The 27232-nt window shown below is 44.5% G+C and overlaps 1 protein-coding gene across 4 annotated transcripts in view; it reads right to left on the bottom strand.

The window, feature by feature from the left end:
• Positions 1-27232, bottom strand: part of GRIK1 (glutamate ionotropic receptor kainate type subunit 1) — a 121994-nt gene that overhangs the window by 11329 nt on the left and 83433 nt on the right. For 3 of the 4 annotated variants that reach the window (XM_027660018.1, XM_027660019.1, XM_027660017.1), the window contains exons 7-14: positions 27046-27189; positions 20883-20990; positions 17482-17595; positions 16154-16357; positions 15323-15546; positions 9957-10075; positions 5368-5585; positions 2426-2651 (exon numbers count right to left, since the gene is read on the bottom strand). In XM_027660018.1, coding sequence (XP_027515819.1) covers positions 2426-2651; positions 5368-5585; positions 9957-10075; positions 15323-15546; positions 16154-16357; positions 17482-17595; positions 20883-20990; positions 27046-27189 — 1357 coding nt within the window. The remainder of the gene's footprint in view (positions 1-2425; positions 2652-5367; positions 5586-9956; positions 10076-15322; positions 15547-16153; positions 16358-17481; positions 17596-20882; positions 20991-27045; positions 27190-27232) is intronic. The other variant, XR_003530382.1, reaches the window with a different exon arrangement.

Below are 27232 nucleotides of genomic sequence, written 5' to 3'. Positions count from 1 at the left end.
TATGCCTGCTGTAAGAAGAGATGATTTGTATGCTCGTTATTAAAGACCCCAAAATAACACAGCAGAAGACAAACCAGAAACACCTTCACAACTGGCTTTACACAGAGAAGTGAATTATTGCCAGTGAAAACAGAAGAGAGGGAAGAATTGTTTCTACCTTAGGAGGTATTTGTGGCTCTGATAGACTGTGGGACTCATCCATTTTCCCCTGTCTGAAGGGACAGAGCTGTTGGGTAAAGTGGAGCAGGCAGAGTCACAACGCAGGATTTGTGGGGATGTTCATCCTTTCTCTGATGTTTGTGCTGTCATCACCATTGTAACAATTCACCCTGAGGGTAACAGGTACATCCATATTTCTTTGTGCTTTTAAAGTTTGTCAGGTGTGCCTGGAGTGGTGGTGTTTAATTGGTGAGGAAAAAACCAAACACAAATCCATCTCAACACCTCTTTGAATATTCAGCACATCATTTCTGGCCTCTGAGCTATTCACAAACTACCTCTTAAGCCAAGAACTGCATTTATCTCCTTTCTTAGCACTCTCCCAAGTAACTGATAATAGCTTTAGTGTTGGAATTACCTGCATCAGCACTCTCAGTGATACTGGATTTGGAGAACCTTCAAAAATTATCCTTTCCTGTGTCTTCGGGAGCCATTTAGTGTTATTCAGCTCATTCACTGGAAATTTTAGAGTGGAAGTCATATTTTGCTGCGAGAAACCCTGGTCCTGAGGTTGTATATTCTCCTGAAGGAACAACTTCAGGAGACCAGTTAAGACTTGCTGAAACTTTGAGGCCAAGGGTCACAGACAAGCCTTTTTTGTCTCTTTTATTTTCCATACAGCCTCTACAATCAATACTCTGGAATGTTATGAGAAAAATAACAGAGCCTTTGGGGTCCACCTGCATAGTGGAAGGTTTATCTTGTTCATGAAATCAACCCTTTATAAGATGCTAGATGGTACTGAATTATTTCACAGGGCTTGGGGGTATCTATTCCCCTGAATTTTGCTGGGCTTCCTTAAGAGAAAATAAAGGTGCATTTATCATACAAGAAACATCTTATAAATATATTTCACAGCTGTTATTTCCAATGGATGCATTCTCTCTGAGGATTACCATCTGTTCCAATTATTCCTTCATTGTTCTTGCTTTAAAGCGTGGCAGCTTTATAACTGCAGTGAAACTCTTGCCATGCATTTGTCTTTCTTCAGGATTTTAGCTTTTGTATCATTTTCCTCGGAGTGTGAAGGCTGTTCTCACAAAGCCAGTGGAAAAAATACACTTTAAATGTTGTCTGTGTGATGATCTGTCTGAGCTACTCAGTAGCAGAAAGAATGACAGTTCAAAGTGCAGGGGTGATTCTCCCTTATTTATATCAGCTCTACCAAGCAGTGGATGAACCAGGCCCACCATCTGGTCTAGTGGAAGGTGTCCCTGCCCATGGCAGGGGGTGGAATGAGATCATCTTTAAGGTCCCCTCCAACCCAAGCCATTCTATAATTCTACCTGCACCTCAAAGAGAGATGCATGAAAGGAGATGGATTTCTGATTCATTTCATGACCCCAAAGCAACACATAAGAACAGTGAGAATCAGCTGCAAGGTTCTGCATCAGTGTCTCTGAAGTCTTTCCAGAAGACCTTTTCTAGCACATCCAGTGCCCTTTTTGAGATCTTCTGATTGTAGAGAATTAAAAGGTGTGTCAGTTTTTTGTGCTGTGTGCTTGGGAATAATCATAGAATCACAGAATCAGCTGGGTTGGAAAGGACCTCCAAGATCATCAAGTCCAACCCTTGATCCACTACCACTGTGGTTCCCAGACCATGGCACTAAGTGCCACATCCAGTCTCATCTTAAAAAACTCCAGGGACGGAGAATCCACCACTTCCCTGGGCAGCCCCTTCCAATGCCTGATTACCCTCTCTGGAAAGAAATTCTTCCTAATATCCAACAGAAACCTCCCCTGGCAGAGCTTAAGACACTGCCCTCTTGTCTTATTGATAGTTGCCTGGGAGAAGAGAGCAACCCCCACCTGGCTACAACCTCTTGTCAGCACTGGGGAGCCAGAATTTTTACTGTTCCATAGAATCATAGAATCACAGGATGGTTTACGTTGGAAGGGACCTTAAAGATCATCCAATTCCACTGTCCTGGCACGGGCAGGGACACCTTCCACTAGCCCAGGATGCTCCAACCTGGCCTTGGACACTTCCAGGGATGGGGCAGCCACAGCTTCTCTGGGTAACCTGTGCCAGGGCCTCCCCTCCCTCACAGGGAAGGATTTCCTCCCAGTATCCCATCTCACCCTGGCTTTGCCAGTGTGAAGCCATTCCCCCTTGTCCTGTTTCTAGGAGCCCACGACTGATTCAGATGGCCACCTCAGCTTCTGGGTGAGCTCCACCACAGCTGGGCCCCAAAGCACCTTACCAATGGGGGTTCCCACGCCGTAGCCTTTGGAGTCGATGAGCCCCCCAATCTGGGTGAGGTTGCAGTTCCTCTGGGTCACATACTCAATGCTGGTGGACTCCATGAGCAGGGCATAGTCTGTGGTGAGCACCCTCTGGATCCCCTCGTCGTTGTTCTTCACCAGGGCCGTCTGCTGCCGGCTGCTCATGAACGCCCACATCTTCTCGTACGTGGAGATTTTGGATTTCTGAGCAGGGAAAGGAGGGCAGAGAGTCACACCAGCACCCAAATTGCACTTGTCAAATACTCCTCGGCCTGGATCACAGGAAAGGTCCTGTATCATAGATAGGTCCTTTCATTCCAGCTTAGTTTGGCTGGCCCTCGAGTCACAGCTTCATGGCTTTTGGGTACCCCTGGGCATTGGGGTGCCCCCAGGGCAGGTGTCTGGCCAGGCCAGGGCAGGGCTTCAGAGCTCCCAAAAAAAGGGGCAGAGTTACCTCTAGAATGTTATGGCAAAGATGCTTTTTCCCTAAATGTACTGTAACACAGGTGGAGTGCAGGGATGGAGTAACTACTGCCCAGAAATCCCTGCTCCTGCCTTCCCCTAATTCCCAGGTCTCTCCCTGTGTCCCCGGGTGTGTGTGCTCAGCTCAGAAAGTTTATGCAGTATTTTACAGCCTGAGGGAGGAAACGTTGTGCCCTCACAGAGCACAGAGTCTTCCTTTGGCATAAAGAAGTACCTGCCACATTTATTGTACAGAGACCCACTCCAGGAATTTTTGTTTTAAATTTTGTACAGCATAAAGAGCTCCTAATCTTGTGAGGATCTGGAGGGGCTTCTGCAGCAAAAAAACCCCCACCTTTTTTTTGTTTGCTTATACTGTGTGTGTTTACAAGTGTGAGAAGTTGTATTTTTCATGCATCTTTCACCATGTCACCTTCACTCTGCCAGGGACTCCATCCCCAATTTCTGTACAAAATTAGTGTACTTTCCCTTGTGTTTGTGTACACTTGTATTTCAGGCACAAGTAAGCCAGCATGTGCAGTGTATAAATATTTAATCACCTCATCTGAAATGTTTCTTTTAAAGGCTTATACATTCTTTTAAGCCTACACATATTTCAGTCTGAGGGATTAATGGTGCAAAAATCAGTGTAAAGCTGAAAACAGGTCTAGGAATGTGCTTGAACTTCTCATATTGAACTTCAGAAGTTACTTCCTCTAAACCCACATGGAAGCAACAGGTTTTGAGGTTTTGTCTCTGATGCTGGGTTTGACTTCAGAATATCAATGGCAGTGACTGTCTTTGGGCATGGAGGAGCTCTCAGGTAAAGGGATTTTCCCGGAGTCTTTCAGAAGATGGCACAGCTGGTTCCTGCTGCCTCATACTCCTGAGGAGAGTCTGGTACTCACCTTACAAAGCTCTCAGGAATATCTCCATGTGGGTTTCCATCTTAATGGAGATGTCAGCTCATCCTTTCAAGAGCTGTCTATAATGGAAATCACTGGAGTTTGTGCCTTTCTTTGAGCACAGGAGTGTTTCTATTCAGCCACATGAGAACCGTTACAAGGGCAGATCACCCTGGGCAGCTCCAGCAGGGACAGACTACACAAAATCCCAGAATTCCAGAATAGCTGGGGTTGGAAGAGACCTCTGGAGATCACCCAGTCCAACCCCCCTGCCAAGGCAGGGTCACCTGGAGCAGGTGACAAAGGAACTCATCCAGGTGAGTTTGGAATGTTTCCAGACAGGGAGACTCCACACCCTCCCCTGGCAGCTGTTCCTATGCTCTGCCACCCTCCATGGAAAGTTCTTCCTCATGGTGAGGGGGCACTTGCTGTGTTTCAGTTTACGGCCACTGCTCCTCATCCTGTCACTGGCACCACTGAGCAGAATCTGGCACCATCCTCTGACAGCCCTTGGAGATATTTGGGTGGATTGATGAGATCCCCTCTCAGCCTTCTCTTCTCCAGACTAACCACAGTCTCCCACAGTCTCTCCTCATCAGAGAGATGCTCCAGACCCCTCATCATCTTTGTGGCCTCTGCTGGACCCTCACATCTATCACAGGATTGACACATTCTGGATGAGTGTTATTCCTTTTTGTCTCATCAGGGCTTCTGGTTAAAGCAGGGTAGGGGCTCAGGCTGGAGCAGCTCATGTTATTTTGCCCCAGATGCTGCTTCCCCACAGTGTCTCATCCCCTTCAAAGGCACTGCATGTTTGACTGTCTACAAACACCATCTTTAGATGCTCCAGGGAGAAGCCTGACACCAGTTCATCCCGTGCTTAACTTCCCTGCTGAGACTGCTGATGGAGCTGCTAATTAATTCTGACTGTCACAGGATTTTTGGGCATGTATTCTATATTTATAGCTTGCTGGCTTTTACATTGACATTTTATGAGATTATCCATTTTGCAGGTAATTAATGCTAATAATTTAAAAAAAAAACAGAACACAGTTATCTACAAAGCAATTAGCCACAGAAAACTGTCTTTTACTTACTGATGAGTTCATGTGTTTATGCGGCCCTTGTATTAAGTCTGTGTAATATTGACCATGGAACACTTAAAAAAGGGACAAATAAAGTTGCATTTGGATTGCTGGCAGTGTTATCAGTGTGCAAATGTGACTTTCAGAAGGCGAAGCAGAATTTTCCAGCCAAGTGGCTGGAAGAAAATGAGATCCCACCCTGAAGCAACCTGGAGGAGAATATCCCCAGGCTCCCTTCAGATCCCCCCATCACAGGCAGGTGGGTTTGGCCCTCACAGCAGTACAGCTGTGACTGTTTTTCCATGTGCCTTGGGGGGAAAAGCCTCCCAGCTTTCATACTGCTGGATTTGGGTAAATGATGTATTTACCTACTCTGCTAATCCTGCCAAATGCTGTGATTCCTCCTCACTGTTTATCCTGGAGCGCTGGGAGTCTCTGACCGGCCAGGCCTGGCTGGTGCCATCTTACCTTGAAGAAGGTCATTGTGGATCCATCTCTAACAGCCCCATACTCTATCTTGGTTTGCTTTGCCAAATCATCTGCTGAATCGATGGGGGATTCCATCCTCTCCACAGTCAGAAAGGCAGCCAGGTTGGCAGTATAGGATGAGATTATGATTAAGGTGAAAAACCACCATATTCCTCCAACTATTCTGGTAGAAAGAGCTTTGGGCATCAGCTCTGATCCTGTTACGATACCACCAAAACAAGCATATTAAAATGATGCTGAGAGATGCCCTTTCTGAGATGCCACAGACGGTTTTTAGGCACAGAATGCTTTTATGAGCTGTAGGATGATAAAATGATTTAAACAATAATCTCACAGATGCACAGCTAACATTTATAATGGGAACACACTGTGAAGGGGATGTATGCCATGATACATGACAAATGGAATTATCCTTGGGTCTAAGCCCCTTTACATCCCTGAGCTAACCATCATTGTAATATTAACCTCTTCTGCCCCCAGCAGGCTATCCTAGTATTTTTGGCTGTTTCCTGAATCCTTTTTTGCCTGTACACTGTAATCAATTTTTAAACCAGGGATCTTAACAGAATCTTACAAGGTGCCTGACAGAAATATCTTACAGGAGAAACCTGCCTTGTGCATCCTATTGACGTATCTGAGCAGAGACAGGGAGATCAATGCAGTCCCAGAGAACTCATCAGCTGTGTGAACCTCAGCTCCAACCCCAGAAAACCTCTTTTTATAAATGTGAGCTTCACATTTGAAAGTTCAGGGGGTGAATGGACATATCCTTTGGATCTACAGAGCAAAGTTTTGGATGGTGTATTTAACACTTACTGTTGCTGAAAAGGGTTTAGCAGATCTGCCTGCAGGTCACACCTTATGTTTTGCTTCTGTTCAAATGTTAAATCCTCAAGCAGTGTCTCCGATTCTCCAAGTTTTCCAAGTAAAAAGCTGCCTTGGCTCTGAAGTGCATTGTTTAAACTGTCATTGCCATAAAACCCCACAGAGCAGCACGTATGCACCGAAATGGTTTCTAAACAGCTCAGATCACCTGTATTTAAGGCACACAAGTATTTCTAAGCATTCTGATACAAATTTTTTTGCTCTTTTTTTTTTAGGTGCATCCCCACTGAACTCCTCTCATTATATGTGTTACCAAAATCTGGTTCAGCAAAGCTCCTAGGCAGCCACCTGAGTACTTTTGACTTCAAAGTTAAGCCTTTGCATAATTATTTTCCTGATGAAGGATGGACTTAAGAAAAGACTTAAGTGCCTATGAAGGGAGATCTCAGCACAGTAAAGCTTTTGATGTGACAAACATATTTTTATTCCTGTTGATGTATTATCTCTCTCCAGCTATTTCACGAGTTCTGCAAGAAATTTCAACATGTTGCAGAGAATATTTTTAGACTTTGCAAAAACTTTGAAAGTGACTTTTGGGTCAGAGACTGAAAAGGTAAAAACTTCCCAAACAACTAGCAAACACATCTAACTTAGCTTCGTAAACACATAGACAGGTCCTTAAAGTCAAAGCTAAGCATAGCCCAAGGGGTGACAGAACTGTCAAACTGTCTAAAAGCAAAACCTCTCACTTTAAATTTTCGAGGCCAAATGTACTTGTTTCCAGAGCTGTAGCTCTGTCTGGGTTTATATTTGTGGTCTGCTGTACTTTCTAGCTTTTCAGAATCAATTTTTTTTAAAATACAATGAAATATTTTCTCTCACTTTTTCTTTTGATGTTATTGCTTTTAAGCTTAGACAGCGACACAAACAGAATTTCTGCTCTTGGACTCTGATGCAATACCTGACTGACATCCCAGGAATGCACAACAGCAGGTACCTTGCAGACCCCTGAACCAGCAGCCCTGAAATCTGTCAGTGCTCCACAAGAGGAGGTGGAAAAGCCCTGAGTGCTGCCCCTGTGGGGTGAGACACCAAACCTCCTGTGGTCTCCTACAGCAAAATATGGTTTGTGGAAAGCAGCAGAGCACATTCAGGTCACTTAAGCTTTGAACCACAGCCTGCTAATTATGCAGTGAGTGACTGTTTGGGGAGGAGCAGAGCCCACCGTGGGCAGGGACACCTCCCACTAGCTCAGCTTGCTCCAAGCACCGTCCAACCCGGCCTTGGACACTCCCAGGGATGGGGCAGCCACAGTTTTTCTGATGTGTGGCCTCACCACCCTCACAGCCAGGAATTAGTTCCCAATATCCCATCTAACCCTGCCCTCTGGCAGTCCTGGCTCTTGTAAAAAGTCCCTCTCCGTCTTTCACATATTGTCCCTTCAGGTCCTGGAAGGCCACAATTATGTCACCCTGGAGCCTTCTCTTCTCCAGGTGAACTCCCCCAGCTCTCCCAGCTCCAGAGCAGAGGGGCTCCAGCCCTGGCAGCATCTCCAGGGCTTCCTCTGGACTCTCTCCAGCAGCTCCACGTCCTTGTGCTGTTGTTCCCAGGGCTGGAGGCAGCTCTGCAGGGGGGTCTCACCTGAGGGGCAGAGGGGCTGATCCCCACCCCCCCTCCTGCTTCCGATGCTGTGGGATCAGCCCAGGATATGATCCATGCTCACCCCCTTCATCCTACACACTCTCCTGGTCTGACCCGCTCCCTGGCTGAACTGGGGCTCTGAGGGAAAGCTTTCCTTTCTGAAAGTGCTAATTTCTCTGAATGAATTGGATGAAATGTGCCCTGTTTGGATGCTTTCAGAATATGAATAACACATCCAAGATTTCCAGGGGAAAACAGGGGAAGCAGCATCTAAATAAAAACGTTGCCAGCAAGACTCGGGGGCAGAGACAATACTTGCTGAAGTCTCTCTAGTGCCTTTTTATGGCAGACATGACAGCCAATCCTGATCCAGACTTTGCTCACGCTCTGTAGAAAAGAGAAAGTCTGATCATCACATTTTAAAATTTAAAAAAACAAGTGGCTTCCAATCAAGCACAACAAGCAACTGCTGCCAACAGGAAAGAGCCCAACGCTGGACGCAGAGTTTCCCAACCATTCCCATCATGTCCAAACTCTTCACATTGACAATGATGCACAGACAGTCACACGCACCACAAGTTTGTACATGGAAACATTTGTGTTGCCTTACAAATGTTTGGGTTTTTTCTCTTTCTTTCTTTCCTTTTCTTTCTTTCTTTGTTTTGTTTTGTTTTTTTATCTCCTTAAAAGACAAGCAGAGTCTGGTTGGGGCTGACTGTCATGTACCCAAGGTAGTGGTAACGAGCAGACACTGCATCCCACAGTTTGCTGTGGATGATGGTAAACTCCAAAAAAAGGCAGTACATGGAAACACAAAATCCTGGGGCACTTTCACACACAGGGCAACCACAGTTAGATACACACACCTGCTTGATACTGTAAAACCTCAGCCTGTGTTTTACTGATAAATTGGAAGGAAAACAAATGGAAAAAGTGATGCAGAAATGCTCTTCTTTCATCCAACCTCCTTTAAAGTAATTTCTGTGGGGAAGCTCTATGTCCTCTAAATATATTAGTGCACCACTAAAAGCAGGTGCATCCTAGGTTCAATACCAACTTTATTCTCTACCATAGCTAGGAAAAAAATCCTCCTCATGTTTTTTGTGTTTTGTTTTTTTTTTTTTTCACTGCTACTCATGTCTGTTAAAGAGGAAAGAATAAACTGTACCTGTATGAATGCAGAGATGGTTTTATATTCCTTACTTTAATGCTTAGGAATTAAATACCAAGGTACTGCTGGGCTTTTCTCTGGATTCCTTTTTGGTTGTTGTTGTGAGGTGGTTGGGGTTTTTTGCGTTTTTTTGTTCAGCTTTGATTCAACTTGAAATGTTTGTCAGAAAATATTTTCATTCTTTTCAGTGGAGCCCAGTTTTGGTGAATAGTGACTTAATTGGAAACCTTAGAACATAAACAAGTGTGTTTAGTACATATGTCTGACTTCCCACATGGAGTAAACTTCACTGCCCTTCCTTGTCAACTGAGTAAAATGTCAGCTCTTTCCAAAATCATCAGCAACAGAGACTTGTGACTGGGGTAAGGCTCCTAGAGTTGGATGCCTTTACAGAAGGATGGGGCTCATACCTGCAGAAAAGCCATAAAAAAAAGGGGTTGGTTTTGGTTTGGAACAATGAGTTTGACAAGTGCCAACAAACTTAACAACCCTTCTAAAGAAAGAGCATCTTTCCTTGTTGGGCAGATAGAACAGTTTTTTTAGGGTAGCTAAGGTTGGTTACTGTTGGGATGGAGCCCAACATTCTCCTATTGCCAAACCTCTTATACCAATAAACTCAAGCATGAAGCACTTCATAGCTCTCTTGCAAATATTTTCTATTTCAACTCCAGAAACTCCCATGTGGCCCTGTCTGCTTCCCTTTCTCTCAGATGCTTCCCCTCCTTCCTCCTGCTCCGGGTTCCACAGCTTCCCCTCCTCTGCTTGCTCCCGGTTGCAGTGGCACATCCTTTTCTTCCCTTCTTTTGTCCTTAGTCTCTCTGAGATCAGGTTTTACAGTATAAGTTGCATTTACAGAGGGTGGAGTTTACCAGCACAGAAGCCCTTGAGCAGACTGTGGGACGTGTGCGATAACGAAGTGTAACCGGTGTACCTTGCTGCATGAGAGCTCCAACTCCAAACCAGAAACTATTTAGTAAAGTAAAATTGTTTTCCACCACATCTGAGTCTGGGTTGCACGGGTGGGGGTTATACCACTCGTATGGTGTAAACCTGTGGCAGTCAACAGAAACAGTCTGTAAACAGCGAGTACACACAGCGAGCCTACTGAACACCGCGCGGGGAGGCGAGGGGGAGAGGGCACAAGGAGGAGGAAACCTCAGCTGAAAGGGTGTCCTCGGGACATCTCGCAACTGCCTCGTGCCTGGATCTAGGACAGGGCTACTCCTGGATCTAGGACAGGCTATTCCCGTGTAGACCCCTCAAGGGAGAGGCTGCAGCCCTGCTTGCTCCACTGACAGGCGTCTGCAGGGCCCGGGGGACAACTGGAAGCCACGTAGCTGCTCCTTGGGAGAGCATGTAGGAGTTGGGAAGGAGTAGCAGCCCTCTAAAGGCAGCCAGAGTGAGCTGTCTGTGGTTGAGATGCATCCAGCAGACATCCTCTCCCTGAACAAAAAGCTGCCCACCACTGGAAGGCATTCGGGGCAACTGCAGGGCCCGAAAGCCACAGGGACACGTGTCTGTCACTGCTGAGAGAGAATTCTGCCTTTAGTGGGAGAACTTGTGGTCTAACTACATACCGTGCCCCTCCTGCTCTGCACAGCACCTGGCAGGATCATGTGAAGGGACACTTCTCCCCAGGGGACCTTTGCCTGCTGTTGTTTCCCACTGCTGCGTGGCTTCCTGCATACTCCTCATAAAGTTTAGGAATATTCTTTGACAATGTCATGCCAATGCATTCTAATTACTGCTCCAACAATATAAATAAGCACTGAGTTTGCTCAGCTGAAGTGATGAACTCTGGTAAAAACGAACCCACTAACTGGAGCAGAGTGTGGGGTGCCATCAGCTGCACAATATCACTGCCACCACGAGAGTCTCAAAAATCATAACAAAACATGCAGTTTTCAGGTTCAAGACACAACAGCTCTGCACACACTCCTTAAAAGAAAAGCAGTTACCAAGTTATGTGTTTCAGATTTATGCCAGAACAATGGAAGCAGGTGTTGTGTAGTAACCAAATTGTTCCCAGCTCTGTTCGTGCACACCTGGGGAAACACATCCTTAGCAAGAGCCCCACAATTAGGACCAGTAGGTTGCTGACAGCCATAGGAGTGAAGAGGTCCCCTCCACAGCATCCCAGAGTGCTCACAGAGACTTCTTACTGTAAGAACAGTAAATAACTCTGCCTGACCTGCCCAGGAATCCCAAGACTGGGATCTTGCAGAGTTTCAGACAACCACCACATTCAGTAGGTTGGATACAAACATCTCCATCGTGGAAAGAGCAAAACAGCCATTGCTGGGAAGTGGCAATAAAATTCTGGCAGCAAAACTCTTTCTGCCAGACTGGAAAGATTTTTACAGCTCTGGGTATATATTTTAATGTTTTAGTAGAGTATAGATCTCCTTTCCACCTCTAAACAAAAGCTGATTTTCTGCTCGTGTTCCTATTGCTGTGCTGAGCTATAAGAAAAGGCTGGTTCACAATTCAGCTCTATTTCACTGCTCAGATCTTCTCTTTTCCTGGCCTTTTTCCCATGGTTTTCTCCCTCTTCAGCAATAGCTGTGCTGAGGTTTCTGATAAAGTTGAGATGCTCAAGGTCACCTAAGCACCTTTTTAGCACAGGCTCTGTGTGACGTTATTCACCTCAGCTACTTGGCTCTCCCTTCATTGACGTAGCAGCACAGCTGACATGGCATTAGCAGGAAATTTTGGCAGAAAACACCTGGTTCATTCACTGTCAGTGTACTTGGAACAGAGCTTTGTCAGTCTGCAACCCTTCACAGTGATAAAAACTTCAGTGTTTGAGTTTAAAAATTAATGTTACTATCACAGGGCTACCCAAGGCTCAAAGACAAATGAGAAATTATTCAGCTGCTGAGAAGTCAAAAGAAATAACAGGAAGATTATCCCAGTCTATGGAAATTATTCCCTGGTATTTATCTTCCATGAACTAATGTAAAAATATAGTTAACTGTTTAATTTACTGTGGCAGTGCTAAAAAGTGGATGGTTCCTGAGGTTCTTAAAACCAATCTAACCAATATTTGCTGAAAGACTTTGCAAATCTTACAGAAATCTTGATGCATTTGGAGACATGAGCAGGTCTAGATGTGGGCGGCAAGAAGGGCTTAGCTTAAAATTTGTAAATCTAAATTAACGTGACACGTGAACACAATTTTTTGTACTTCTTCAACCCACGCAGTTTCATTTTAACAGAGCACTGCTTTTAGGCATCAGCTCAGGGAGAGCACTTGTGACAGAAAAAAGCATTCAGAAAATGATATTTTTTGCTGAACTGGGGCATTCCTTTTCTCTTTTCCTAAAAGAGGTGGGTTATAAAAATGAGATCTATTGATCTGTTCCTGTTGGTTCTACTTGATCTGTTTCTGTTGTTGCAAGTCTGGGTTTGTGCTGTGTGTTGTGAACATGTGTGTGGTGCCTGTACCTCTAGTGACATGTGAGCCTTTTAGCTAATTTTAGCCATTAATTGGCCATTAATTTTAGCCATTTAATTTAGCCATGTTTGATGAATAGGCAGAGGCCTTAGAGGTTCTTGTGTTGTGAAACACTGCAGCAGGAGCCCCACCAGGAGAGGAGCTGCAGGATGAGCTCACCACTCCTTAGTTATCCGTTAATCAGTTCCCCTATAAATCCTCCAGCTGCAGGAAAAGCAAATAAACACACAGACTGACTTCAATCGGTGATCACGACCCACCAGGAGACACAGGTCTGTAGGGAAACCGGGCTTCATCGGTTATGCTGCTCCTGGAATTACTGTTTTATAACAGAACACAGCTGGAAAAGGGCAAACCTGTGGATTTACCAAAAGGCTGTGTTTTGGGGCAATGTTTAGCAGCCAAGAAACAAAAGCAAATAGGCTATGATTTTTTTACCATGGTTCATTTCCTTTCACGTGTCTGTGAGCAGACCAAGCACCCTGATACCTATTTAGTCTTCCAAAGTTGAGCCCTTATTTTAAAAAATAGAAACACTGAGGGTAACTTGGGTTTTGTTTTCCCTTCCACTGTGCTGAGCAATTGTGGGATATTTCCAGTCTTGGCACACAACTGCAGAAAAGTCAATCTGTCAGAGTCAAGCAGATTTAATATTAGCCATGAATGAGATCATGATTTGAGTACAGTAGGAGTTATTATTTATGGCACAGTGAGCCACTAAGAGCTTGTGGGAAGTCATAACTAATTGTACACACCCCCACAGCTGCCAGGGATGGATCAACCCCTTTTTTACCTGGGGCCAACACTGATAACAACTTGTGGCCCCTCTTCCTTTAATTCACAGAATCATTTAGGTTGGAAAAGACCTCTAAGATAATCAAGTCCAACCTTGGACTGATCACCATCAGGTCAACTGGATTGTAATTCCCTTCTCCTTCTTCACACTCTCAGTGATTTAAAGGAAAACAAGCAAATCCCACAAATGTTTCTGCTTTGGTATCAGTTTAAAAACATGGAAATGAGCAAAGCATTCATACAGGTTTGGCCCTCTGGGGCCAGGGTTGTTCAGTGGGCCATGGGGAAATGTGTTTGAGGCCAGTCTCCCTCAGCAGAACTGCTCGTGTGAGTTAAGGCTTTGCAGGGCTCTGTCTCTTGATTAAAAGAAAGCAGGGAATTGGAGGATGAGCAAAAAGAGCTTAATTTGACCTGGTTCACACAGAAGTGAAAGTCAGGCCCAATGTACTGAATTATTAGAATTAATGGTTCAGATGACAGCTGTTTTATGACCTTTGAATCTGGGATATGTATGTATACATTGGAATATATACGTTATTGTTGACTTCTCAAAGTTGAGTGCCGTCATCTGCAATAAAAACTGCAGCATTTCTGCTACGTTCATAGAATCACAGACTGGTTTGGTTTGGAAGGGGTCTTAAAGCTCACCCAGTTCCACCCCCTACCATGGACAGGGATGCCTTCCACTAGCCCAGCTTGCTCCAACCTGGCCTTGGACGCTTCCAGGGATGGGGCAGCCACAGCTTCTCTGGGCAGCCTGTGCCAGGGCCTCCCCACCCTCACAGCCAAGAATTCCTTCCTAGTATCCAATCTAATCCTGTTCTCTGTCAGTTTGAAGCCATTCCCCCTTGTCCTGTCACTCCAGGCCCTTGTAAATAATCTCTCTCCATCATTTTTGCAGGCTCCCTTTAGGTACTGGAAAGCCACAATTAGGTCACCCTGGAGCCTTCTCTTCTCCAGACTGAACATGTCTCAGCCTTTCTCCACAGGAAAAGTGCTCCATCCCTATTTTGCTGTAACGTGAATGTGTAATGGGCTTCCAATAATACATTACTTTTCTTCTTATATTTCATATGAAAAAATGAAGGATAAGATGAGGTAAAAAAAACAGCTGGGAATGAAATTCCAAGGCCACTATCCGAATAACTATGCCAGTTCAGGGTTTGGGTTTTTTCAGGAGTACAAAAAATAGTGTTCCCGAAATAGCAAAACCTCTGACAAGTTTCTAAGTTCATTTTCTTTCATGCTTGGTTCGCTCCTGTTCAAAGCCCTCAAGCAACTGCCTTTCCAGAATGTGGTCCATGGTCTCTGAGGCCAAGGGAAGTGTCTTGTACCCACTTTGTGAAACCACATCAGCTGTCTGGAGTTTTTAAGAGAAAGTTCAGTGACAAAGAGTTCTCTGTTGGCCCACTGGACATGTGACTGTGTCCACTAGTCCAGAAACTTTGTAAAGAGCCTTAGAGAGAGATACAAGCTTTGGGTTTATTTGGAAAAGTGGTATGTGCTTATTTCCTGCTGCTTTTGAACAGGGACATCACCAGGACCCTGCCAGTGGCAGGAATAGTGAACCCCAGGCAGAGCCTTAGGTGTGTTTCACCTTGAGATTGTCCCCTCAGGCTCCCAACCACTTTATCTTGCATTTCCAAGGGGGGAGGATTAGCTGAACTAATCAAAATCCTTCAGCATAAATATGTTCACATTCTCTTTTTTCCCCTTTTCACTGTGTGCACTGTGAGTGGAAGGGAGAAGTGCCTACATGCAAGTCATATAAAATGCTTTTCAACATAGAGGTGGGGTGTGCAACAAAAATCCCATATTTCTCTTCCTTCAGCCCTTAAGGAAAGCAAAATCTCATCACATTGCAATGCATAAAAGTGATAGCAGTGTTGATGTGAAAATACCAAGGGACATTGCAGAACATTATGTTTTAGGACTGGATAAAACACTTTGGATAGTTTTATACCCTCTGGACTCCACAGAGCCCAGCACCTACAGGAGGAGAGGTGGCTAATCTGGATGCATCCAAAACTATGTCTTGGACTTACCTTGCAATGACAAAGAGGACACAGCTGACCCCGAGGCAGGCTAGGAGGACATACATCCAAATATCAGGAGAAAGAGGGTTTAAAAAGGAGAAAACACCAGGGTTTGTGCCGTTGGGCTTCCGGTACAAGATGCTGATTCCCAGCGTCATGAAGGGCTTGGAAAAATCAATTACTTTCTCTCTTACATAGGTAATGGTGAGAGGAGCAACAGCCAGATCAGCTTTCTGAAAACACAGATGGGAAAACACTCATTCTCTTTCATGTTCAGCAATGAAACAATTCCCTCCATTTCTTCCCCGAGTATTAAAAACTAAACCAAATTTGATTAAAAATCCGAAGCACAAGAGAAAAATTAACATTTCTGGGGTGTTCTGGGGGCATGATAACTCTGTTTCCTCTTTCTGCAAGGCAGAGGGACATTTGTGACTTCCATGTGTGCAGACCAGAGGCTGCACAGGGCATAGGTAAGATGGAATTCCAGCCTCCACCGGTGGATTTTGCAGCCAAGGGATGGGTAGGATGTGCCAGTTCAGCACCTGCTGCTGCTGGACATTCCCTCCACACCTGCAAACTGCTGTTTCAGATGTTCCTTCTCTGAAAAGTGGCCACAAAGACTCTATTATAATGTAATATAATATAATATAATATAATATAATATAATATAATATAATAAAATATAATATAATATAATATAATATAATATAATAATAAAATTAGTGGCAGTAAAGTGGCTCTAAAATATGAAAACTAAAGCAAAGACCTCAATTGGGCTGGCTATATATAAAATACCACAGGTGAAAGTAGAATAAAGACAGAAGGGTTCAGTCTTACATGATCTATGAGCTCTTTGACCATCCCATTCCACTCTCCTTTGTCATTCTGGGCTCCATATTTGCCATCAGAAACTAGTTTGACCTCATAGATGAAGCCTAAAATATTTGAGAGCTCCTTGAGTAAATCCAGGCAATAACCCTCAAATCTGTCATTTCCATACAAGGGCTTGTCCGACTTCTTGTACATAACATAGGGATCTTCCTATAGAAAAAGACAGTAGACATGTAGGAGGAGAAATGAGGTTCGTTTTAGATTATATCAATTTCTCTACATCATATTAATATTTTCTAAATGAATTGCAAGTGGATGGAAACCAGTAATTTACTTCATCCATTAAAAACTGTTTTAAGTGTGTTAACAAATTCACTGAATGAATTAGTAATAGTCACAAGGGCCCTAATTTTCAGTGGAACTGACCATTCATAGCTCCCAGAAGCTTTAATTACAGCTTAGTAGCTCCAAAATCACACCCAAGATCTGGACCCTACATTGTCACACTCCAAGGGACAGGAAGGGATACAGGAGGAGAGGGATGCCTAAATAACAGAAAAAGAACCATAAAGGGAACATAACATTTCACATTCTGTGAGAAATAAATCTTTATTGATAAAAAACTTCCAATGTAGCAAATATCTGTGAGTGGAACAGGTATTCACACAAGGGAATGGAGAACAGCATAGGTAGGGTGCAAAGTACCTTGTTGCTTTCCCCTTTAAAGGATTTTGGATAGAAGAAGATCTGGGCAGGCAGGTTTCTGCAGTTTAATGTGGCAAAAGGCCTCTGGCAATAGAAAAGTAGTGTAGAAGGGAGCCTTTGAGCTCTTTCCCTCCTCCTGAGAAAATAGGCAGAGTAATTGAAAGCAGTGGCATTGCTGGGCAGGCAGAAAGCTCAGGGCAGAAAGACCCAGCTGCATATTTTCCATTCATCACAGTAAGGGCATAACTCAATCTGTCTGCCCAATGTTTGCTACTCTCTTTCAGTCCTATTTGTCTCATTTTCAGTAAAAAGAGAAGGATGTATAAGAACTGACTACAAAGCTGAGTATTTGTGTGCGTCAACTCTTCTGGGAAGAAAAGTACACAGGGTTTGTCTGTGAAATATTGAAGCAATTTTGGAGGCAGAGGTTCCTGAGAGTCTTTCATTGGCAGTGGGGTATTTTTGAATCAATCTTGCAGACAGATTTTATGTTGATTCTGAGTCTAAATCAAAACATTTGCCTGAAAACAGACTGGTTTTACACAGCAGTGTTTAGCGAGGAGGAGAACAAGGCTGGTGTGCAGGGTGGAGGTGGTGAAGGTGCTGATGGAGAGCCCTGCCAGCCTTACCAAAATCGTGGTGACGATGAGGGTCCGGTTTGCCAAGGAATCCGTGATGTTGGTGGATCTGTCCTTGTTGCTGTCAGTCATGTTAAGGCCACTGTATGAGTTCCAAACCCCAATCTGCACAGAGAGAAGTGCGTGAGATGCCCCAGAGTGTCCCCAAACACTCCCCTCAGTGGCTCTGGGCACCACAGAGAGAGATAAAATGCTGGAGAAGGGGGACAGGTCTGAGTGAGGCAGCAACACCAAATTCAGAAAACACAGGGAATGGACTGCAAAATGCCACTGCATAAGCCCTTAGAATATAAGGCCCATCAACACAGTGCTGTGTCACCATTTTGCTGCAAAAGTGGGACATGTAGACTTGGTTTCCTGCTAAAAAATGTCAAATGTCTATTTTTATGTGGGTGTTTTTTTTTTTTTTTTAGATTTTGTAAATTATAGAGTTAAGACATATGGCAAGACCTCTCTCTTCTGATACAACAGACTAAAAGCTTGAGTAAATACTTTGAAGCAGATTGATGGATGTACTTGGCCTTTTGCTTCTGCTGTGCCTTCAGCAGGTTTAGCAAAGATTATTCTGTCATTCCTTGACTACTGTATATGACAGAGGCAATACCATTTCACACACTGAGCAGGATTTGTTCAGCAAATAAAAGTGGCCAAAGGCAAATTTCTTTCTAGCCCCAGAGACAATGAAGAATTCCAGTATTTAATGCCCAATCCAAAGCTTCAAGGGAAATGTCTTTGTGATTTCAGCACATTTGGATCTACACTTTGTGGGGGCAGAAATTAAAACCATGTTGATTTTTTGAGATAAATATTTACTTGTATGGAGTCTGAAAGCATCTGCAGTATTTTTGCCTTTGGATTTACATACACAGCGTGGCTGAGGGCTGATGTGAGAGAACTCCAGGCAAGGAGCTGGCTCAGGCAGTTTGTGCCTGCTGAGTATGGATTTGGGGTAATAACTCACCATTTCAAACAAACTTTGGGTTTGCCTCCCTGGGTGCCTTTCACAAACCTTTTTTCCCAAATTCTGCTTTGTGAGGACAACCATGCCACTTAAAAAAAACTTTATATCAAGCATTTGTCAGTCATTCCCTTTGTTTCCAAAACTAGATCAGGTTGGGAAACTGATCTGGAAAGTACACAGGAAATAAAATGTTGCATATTCTGATGGCCTGCACCAGGAATACAGTAAATAACCGGTGTTATCCTTGGATTTGCACCAGGGTGGAGGAGCCGTTCTGCCCATTGTTGCTGACTTGAGAGGCTTTTATTGGCTGGCAGCAGGGAGGAGGAGAACAACCATGAGGAACACTGAGCAACACAGTTACAGTGCATCCAAAATACACCAGGAGACCACTCCACATCCAGAGAAAGGAAGGACACCGCAGGTCAGCCTTGGTTAGAGGGATGGGGGAGGTCGGAGGGGCGCTGGAAGAACAAGGTCAAGGTTGTACATCACTGGGGAGAATCCAGGGGATTTATTGCAGTTTAGTGACAAGTTGGAGAGGTGTCATATGCCCTTCTCAGCAAGCCTGTGCTCTGAACCAACTGTAATTTGGTTTAAATCAATTCAACATAACACAAAATGCCTACAGTCAGAAGGGAGATTGGTTCTGCATGTCAGGTAGGATGATCTATTCACCAGTAATGAGGGAAAGAGGGGCCTTTGTGCCTTAGCCTGATCCACTGGAGATTGAAACAGGGTTATTAAGGATGTATGTGCTTTATAAGAACACAAAAAGAGCTCTGTAGGATGGTCTCCTCTGGGGTATTAAAATCCCTCACAAAAACAACACAAACCCAAACCCTTTTTTTACCCATGTATGAGGGAGGGGAATAATGAGATCTGTGGGAACTCTGTACAAAATACAATTCTAAGCATCACAAAAGATTCCTGTCCCATGACTGCAGAACACTTTGAACTTGGTGGATGTAGTTTTTATCTTCGCCTTAGAGAACAGCAACCCCAGGTTGTAACTCCAGCGGGGAGCCGTGTGTGGAGCTGGTCTCTGACTCCCACTTTAAGCACCTAAAAGAGGGATGGGGTAATTTCCATCTTTTATAAACAAGCCTAGTTCCAATTTCCATATGTTAGTGGATGACAGCACCCATTTATTCATCTGTATTATTTTCTGTAAGGAGCTAATAACACACTCATCAGAATTTTGAGGCAATAATGCTCAAACATTGCCAGCCCTGAGCATTTTGTGTGAGGCAAAACACCCCCAGCCCTGCACATTAAAACAGTCTTTGCAGCTGATGCCAAAACACATCCAAAATAGTCTAAATTTACCCCTCACGGTGAATCTTAGGTGAATCAGGAAGGACAGCAGCTAAGGACTGATTTTACTGCAGCCTCTACTCAAAGAAGGGAAAAGCAAAGCCCCCAATAAATGAAATAATAATTAACACCCCTCAGTTTTGGTGAAAAAGATGAACTCTGCCAAGATTTTTTTTACTCTTTGGAATCACAGTGTTTTAAGATGAAATAAGCTCATCCTATCAGAAAAATTCCTGCTTTCAGACTGTTGTCTCTAAACTGCAATATGAGAATCACTACCAAAACCCAAAGGCTGAGTCTGCAGACACAGCCCAAAGGTTTCTTGCATCACCTGTCTGTGTACAAACCTTCTTCCACACTTTATATAAATGCTTAGAACCCTCGCCAGCAGCCTTGGTACAGAGAGAAATAAACAGAGTGCTTCATTAAAAATGAAAAGAGAGCTTGTCTGGAGAGCTGTGTGGGAGCAATTACAGTTAAAGTCTCAATTAACCCATCAGGAATTATCACTGAGAATCAAGCCAGTGTACACAGAGCTCTGTCTGCAGCTCCAGGAGCTGCTGGTGTCACCTGTGTGAGGGGTTTTTGGACACCCACAGCAGCCACCACCTGGGCAGCAGTGGAGGGAACCCTGTGGAGCCCATTGAGAGCCCACGTCTGCAGGGGAAGGGCAAAAGAACTGATCTAACCTCAAAAACCTGGAGAACCTTCAACATCTCAACTCCTGTTGAGGTTGTTACTCGAGTACCTTCTTTCCTCTCTCCCCTGTGTCACATTTATCTCTATATATCCATGTAAGTTTATCTATCTCTATGTATGAATTGAACACCCCGAGTTGCAGTAGCAAGAACTGAAGATAACATGCACTTAAACTTATTATTTCCATCAGATAAGTGTTGCCAGTCCCAAATTCCTATCCCACACCTCAGAATGCATTGCAAAATAGCAAACCAATCTTAGTAGCTCTGTTTTAACTTTAACTCAAATAATCTTGAGAATAGTGGAGTTTTTACCCCAAGCACAGGAGATTCAAGCTGAGGAGAATGGACTTTCCCATGCCCTTGTCAAATCAGCTTTTTGTAATTTTTTTTTTTTTTTCAAGACATGAGTTTACCTTTTCCGTTCCTTCCTCCTTGAGGCTGATAATGTCCAGATCAAAATCCTTCCTTAAGCCATCACTTTTGTTGAAGGTTATTCTCCCAGTCAGGCCATCCCACCGTGCCTGTGGGAACACAAAAACACTCTGCCCTGTAACAATCAGCAGGAACTACTCTGAAGCCACAACAAGTATTGAATGTTAAATTAACCACAGCATTGAATCACTTCCAAATATCTTTTTAAGCATATGTGGCTTTGTTGCTTTGCTAAAAAAACCCACTTTCTTCAACTCCAATATGTTTCGTATTTTACAAGTTTGCCACAGGTTAAATATATTGATTTACATATGTCTAGTACTGTATATAAAAAAAGATAGACTGAATAACAACAACAAGAGGATAAAATATGTATTATTTGTGCCCAAAGACAGGGGGGTTTTGCACTGCATAAGAATTCATTAAGAAATTAAAAGAGGAGTCCGCTCTGTCCAAGCTGTGGGTCTGAACCTTGGAATGTGACAACATAATCCCACCAGCCTCACTGGAGTGATGTTCTTTGCCCCAGCTTGGAATGTTTTCAGTTCTCCAGGAAAAATGGGCAGCAACTGGCAATCGGTGCTGAGCAGGAGCACCCGGAAGGTCCTTCTTGAAGGAGGGTATTTGCCCATCCCAAACCACCAAAGCTTTCTCAACACTTCAGTCTTGTGTGACAGAATCTGCCTCTGCTACTCAGCGCCCAGAAATCCAGATTTTTCCAGGAAGAGATGAGCTTTTGTCACCCTTGCTTGGTCTCTTGGGCATCTTGAGGTCCAATGTCCCCCATCAGTGATGGACTTTCATTGTCCTGGACTTTGCTGAATTGTTTCACTAATCCCTACCCATTTTGCATTCCCCAAGGAAGAAGACACACATTCCTAACTAAGCAAACAAGGTGCATCATTCCTAACAGGAGCACTGCCACTGCCTGTGCTCTCAGGTGTTGATGGCATGACAAGGATGGCTCTGAAACCCAACTTCCAGGAAAAATCCACCCAGTCACAGAGACCTAATAAAAGCTTTGTGGTGTGAGGTACATGAGTCCTACATTCATGTTTGAAGTACCACACATGAGTTGCATATGATCCATTTTGGTCCAGGCAGCATTTTGTAAATCAGTGAATTATTTAATTAATTGTTTGAAACATTGGCAGCAGGAGGTGGACTCCATCCATCACTCTGTACAGCCAGGATAATTCCCTATGCTGGGGAATGCTTCTTCAGGGCAGCAGGATTAACAACAAGAATTAACTTTCTCCACAAGTTAAATTTTCTGTATCTTGTAATCTTCCCACCCAGCTCATTTTCCTTTAAAGATCCACCTGTCTCTCATCCAGCTCCCACTTTGTCCCCAGAGCTGGGGCTTATCTATAAAAGAAAGTGTTTGATGGGTTTCCAACTGCAGACAATTTTGATAATCTATTTTTGGGGGCTCCCACATTAGATTAAGTTCCTCAAAGATACAAGGAAAGCTGACAATAAATGATGGTGTTGTTCCTTCACATGTGTCAGCCATATAATTTTAAATTACAGGCTTTTCTACTGCACATCGTTCTTTGCTTCATTTAATTTGTTTGAGACAGAGGACATAAGGAAAGCTGCATTAAAAATCATCAGACTTCCAGACTGGTGTCTCCCCATCCTGTTAAATCTAAATTCCAGCCCTGAATCTGCAGAGTTTAATCTCAGATGCTGGGCTGTTATTACCACATGTCTCAGACAAATCTGGTGCATCTGGAATTCTGTGGAAATACAGCAGGAGTTCAGAACACACTTAAGTAAAATAAGAATGGAAAAGCATAAATGCAACAAACTTGCTGCTTAATAATTCGGGAATACACAAAAATATCTGCTGTAAACAGCTAAATACTTGCAGGGTTGTTCCTTTTTTATTTATTACACTGAAATCATTAAGATAGCAGGAGGGGATACATACGGATGCATTTCATTCCATCATATCTCTTTTCCAGTCTGCCTTTTCATTACTCTGACATTACCCCCATCTCTTATTCACAGAGATGGAGCATTTTTTAAAATATGATCTTTAGAGATCAATCCCTCCACAGAGGGCAATTTGCTGCTGTGAAAGGCTCCCACTTATTGATTACACATCACACGCTCGGCTTCTCTGCTAACCCCATATGATCTGGGATAAAAACCCAACGTGTTATTTTGGGAAATGGCATCAGGAGCCTCCTTGAGGAAAAAAAATAAAATAATAATTTCTGTGGTGAAATGCATCTCACTTTTGAAAGCAGGTGTAGTGGTTTAAACCTTGTTTTCCCCCAGAGGCTAAAAAGTGGTAACCCCCAAGGGGTGGAAACCCCTGGAAGTTTTGAAGTTCTGTCCAATGGGCGCTCCTGCAGAAATGTAAACATACCACAAGCAAACGGAAGAGAAGAGTGGTAGTTTGGTAGTAGGTGAGGTGGCCATGTTGTAGAGCCACAAGGAAAGGGGCCCGGAGACCCTCGGGGCCTCTGGGGCCTCCCAGCCCCAGCTGGGGGGACTGCAGAGACTTGGAACAGTGTTAGACTGGACTAAGTGTCTGTAGTTATGCTGGGAGATGTTTTTCTCTCCATCGTGGGCAGGAGTAGCAGCAGACGCAGCATCCGGAGACTCCTGGCTAAGAGCCAGGATAGATAAGAACTGAACCGGAGAAGCAGCAGAAGCTAGCAGCAGAGCTACAGAGTTCTGGGGGTAAGAACTGATACCAGACCCCCCAAAACTCCTTTGAGACCTCCAGGAAAGGAGGGACATGAACTCCTACTAAGGAGAGGAGCCTTGGAGTGCTACAGCACTTGCAGAGAGGAGCTAGAAGCTCAGTCGTCCTGAGAGCTCAGCCAGGACAGTGCAGGAGGTTGGCCTTGGGGGCCCTCCCTTGCTGCAAGCTACGGAGAAGCTCGCAGCCTGAGGCAGGGCACAGAGGCCCTGCAAGGAGCTTGAATCTTCTGGAGATACCAGACCGTCACGAAGACCCCCTGCGTCTCGTGATATGACCGTGGTGGAACAACCTTTGTCTGGGGTGACGTAGTCCACAGAGGAAGACCCCTTTGCCTGCATCAAGGGGCCGAGTGAGCTTGGATACCTCCCTCGTGAGTGCTAGCAGAAAGCCAGCCACAGCTGCTGCACGCATGGGATGAGGAGATCTGCTGCCTTAGAAGAGACTCCTGCTTTTGAGACAGGAAGGGATCTGTTCTTCTTCCCTCCTGGACTTTTATTTGGAGGGGAGAAGAGATGTGATCCATTGTAAATACTATATGTCATGGTAGAGATAGTTGTGATTGTGTGTATAATGTGTTATAGTATTTATTTGTACAGTCATTGTAATATATTCCCTTTCCCCCATTCTGAGTCTGGTGTGTTTTTGTCTGGAAAAACCCATCTCACATTGGGTTGAGATGTGGGTGGGGGGATGGAGCTAGGGAATTGGATTTTTGGGGGTATCTCAAACCATGACAGCAGGAATTGGTGCTCCTGCCTCCACACTAAAAAGGTAGGAAGGAAGAGGTGTTAGAAGCTGCATAGGTGTATGTTTAAATTTGAAGGTACAGAGAAGGGCATATGGCCTTTGTCTCTCTTCAGTCCCACTTAGACCATCAAATGACCCAAATGTGATTTAAATTGTAAACAGGAGCCAGGGATGTTTGTCAGAAGAGTTAAATTTTGAAGGGGGTTTTCAGGCCCTTAATTGTGAGGCACATGCTTCAAATACCATTTGAATTCTAAACTGAATTTCTGATGTTTATTTTATTGATTTTATTTCTTCTAAACAAAAATGGAGCATTTGGGTTTAAGCACAGGGAGTGTAATTGTATTTCTGAACTTCGAGGCAGTGCTGGGGTCTGTGTGTTCAACATGTCTGGACAGACAAGGGATGTTTCTTTCCTGATCAGAAATAAAAGTCTTCCTTGAGAAACAAACGGAGGGATGAGCTAGGAACAGTCCATCCCGGGCCTTCTGAATTGTATGGTAAAACTTCCAAGCTTTTAATAGGAGTCCTAAAGCAGCTGCCTCCTGCATGCAAAGACAGTGAAAAGCATCATTGCTCTGAAATCAGAACTATATCCCACCTGCCTGTCAGGGAAATCAGGGATGTGAGGCCTATTAGGGAACGTGTTCAGGCAAACAGAGAAAGCAGCAGTTGCACAATTCTCATTAATTAACAAACTGAAATGAAGCAGAACTTTCTGAACAGTCAGGAACTGTGTGACTGTGTAACCCAGTGATGAGATTTCGTGCCTTCCCACAGGATTTACTGCAATTTTAATGTTTTTGGTGACATGGTAAATGTTACAGGATATAATGAAAGTGCACTCAGAACCTAATCATGTAATTCATAAAAAATAAACTTTACCAGGGCTGCTTCCCTGACTCCCCTGAGTGTTCCAATGATTCTGCTGCAGTGAGGAAAGTATCTCAAAGTGTCCTCCCAAATTCTTAAGTCAGGTCCCTGAGCACTGGACTGAGTACTCCTGTCTTTTCTTTATACTTGCAAAGAGAGAAGCTAACAGGAAAATCATGGAATGGTTTGGATTGGAAGAGGCCTTAAAGATCATCCAGTCCCACCCCCCGCCATGGGCAGGGACACCTTCAACTAGCCCAGCTTGCTCCAAGCCCGTCCAGCCTGGCCTTGGACACTTCCAGCTTCTCTGGGCAACCTGTGCCAGGGCCTCCCCACCCTCACAGGGAGGAATTCCTTCCCAATATCCATCTAACCCTGCCCTCTGGCAGTTTGAAGCCATTCTGCCTTGTACTGGCACTCCAGGCCTTTGGAAATAGTCTCTCTCCATTTTTCTTGCCTTGGCTCCCCTCAGGTCCTGGAAGGCCACAATCAGGTCATCCCAAAGCTTCTCTTCTCCAGGATGAACAATCCCAACTGCCCCAGCCTTTCCTCCCAGCAGAGCTGCTCCACCCCTCTGATCATCTTGGTGCCTCCCCTGGACTCTCTCCAGCAGCTCCATGTCCTTGCTGTGCTGTTTCCCAGGGCCGGAGGCAGCTCGGCAGGGGGGTCTCACCTGAGGAGGCAGAGGGGCAGAATCCCCCCCCTGCCCTACTGCCCACGCTGTGGCATCAGCCCAGGAAATCTTAAAATTCCTAAAAGTTCTCAAATTCCTAAACCCCTCCAGTCTGGAGTTTCAGTAACTCCCAGTGCTTCCCGTGGAGGTGAATCACCACATCGTACATCGCCCATGGCAATTCTAAAAACTGTTCTTGGAGAGGTTTGGGGAAGGTGCTGACAGCTCTTCAACATGTTCTGGAGCCACCACATGGCTCGTCTTTCGGTTTGCTCCTGCTGTATTTCTGGATTCAGGTGTTTGCCCTGATGTGCCACCAGCACTCACCTTGTCCCTCAGCCCACAGGTCCTGCTGCACCCACACAAGTGCTAATGAATGCAGCTTTGGTAGGAATCACACTGGTAAGGACTGGGAATGGGGGAAAAGTTAAAATGCATGTAGGATGCTCCATGTAATTTCCTATTTTCATTTCCACACTCTTCCCCAAAGGAAAGCTTCCATTTGAAATTCATAATAAAACCTGAATTTTTGAAAGAGTGAAGGCATTTCAACTAAAATATGTATTTTTTAGGGCATCTCTGGATCAAGCCAGCTCAGTCATGGATTCTTATAGTGCAGTGCTTCATGAAGTAATTTCCTTCTTGAGAAACACTGGCTGCACTGTTTCCTGGATATTGATTACTGATTAAACAATGTGCAAAACAATTGGAATTACATAGTGAAGCAAGGACAGAGCTCCAGACTCACTTTTTTTCAATTTCTAGAGTGGCTGTTGTTACTTTTATAAATGATCAACATCCATAATAAACACAAACTGAGCAAAAAACCTTGGAATTATTAAGATGTGTTAGGGATTTTGTCACACCCAGGGTTTAGCAGCTTCTTTTTTTGCAAGACCAGACAAAGTCTCCACCAGAATGGAGTCTGTAAATCAACATTTCTCTGCTAGGAAAGGGAGGAAGAACTTCATATCTGAGCACCAGAAAGAAGAGCACAGCATGTGAAAGGAACAGGGAACAGCCAGAGCGGCAAAGAAGAGAGGAAGAGCAATGCAGGCCACGAGCAGACCAGAGTGGCAAAGAAGAGAGGAAGGGCGATGCAGGCCACAAGCAGACGGTCTACACTTGCCTCTTTGATCAGGTTCATAAATCTGGGTCCAAAGCGCCAGGGTTTGTGCCGGTGGCACTGCAGGGAGCTCACGGTCAGCTGGGAGGCACGCTGGGAGGCCACTGCCACCATGTACACGGCGTCGTACATCAGAGCTGCGGCAGTCTGCAGGGAGAACAGAGAGGAACTCCTTAGTGTCAGTCTGCAG

Source organism: Corapipo altera, unplaced genomic scaffold (assembly GCF_003945725.1).
Source record: "Corapipo altera isolate COAL_440 unplaced genomic scaffold, ASM394572v1 74, whole genome shotgun sequence".
Lineage (NCBI taxonomy): Eukaryota > Metazoa > Chordata > Aves > Passeriformes > Pipridae > Corapipo > Corapipo altera.
The sequence above is the reverse complement of the archived record's forward strand: the minus strand, read 5'-3'. Positions and strand labels throughout refer to the sequence as shown.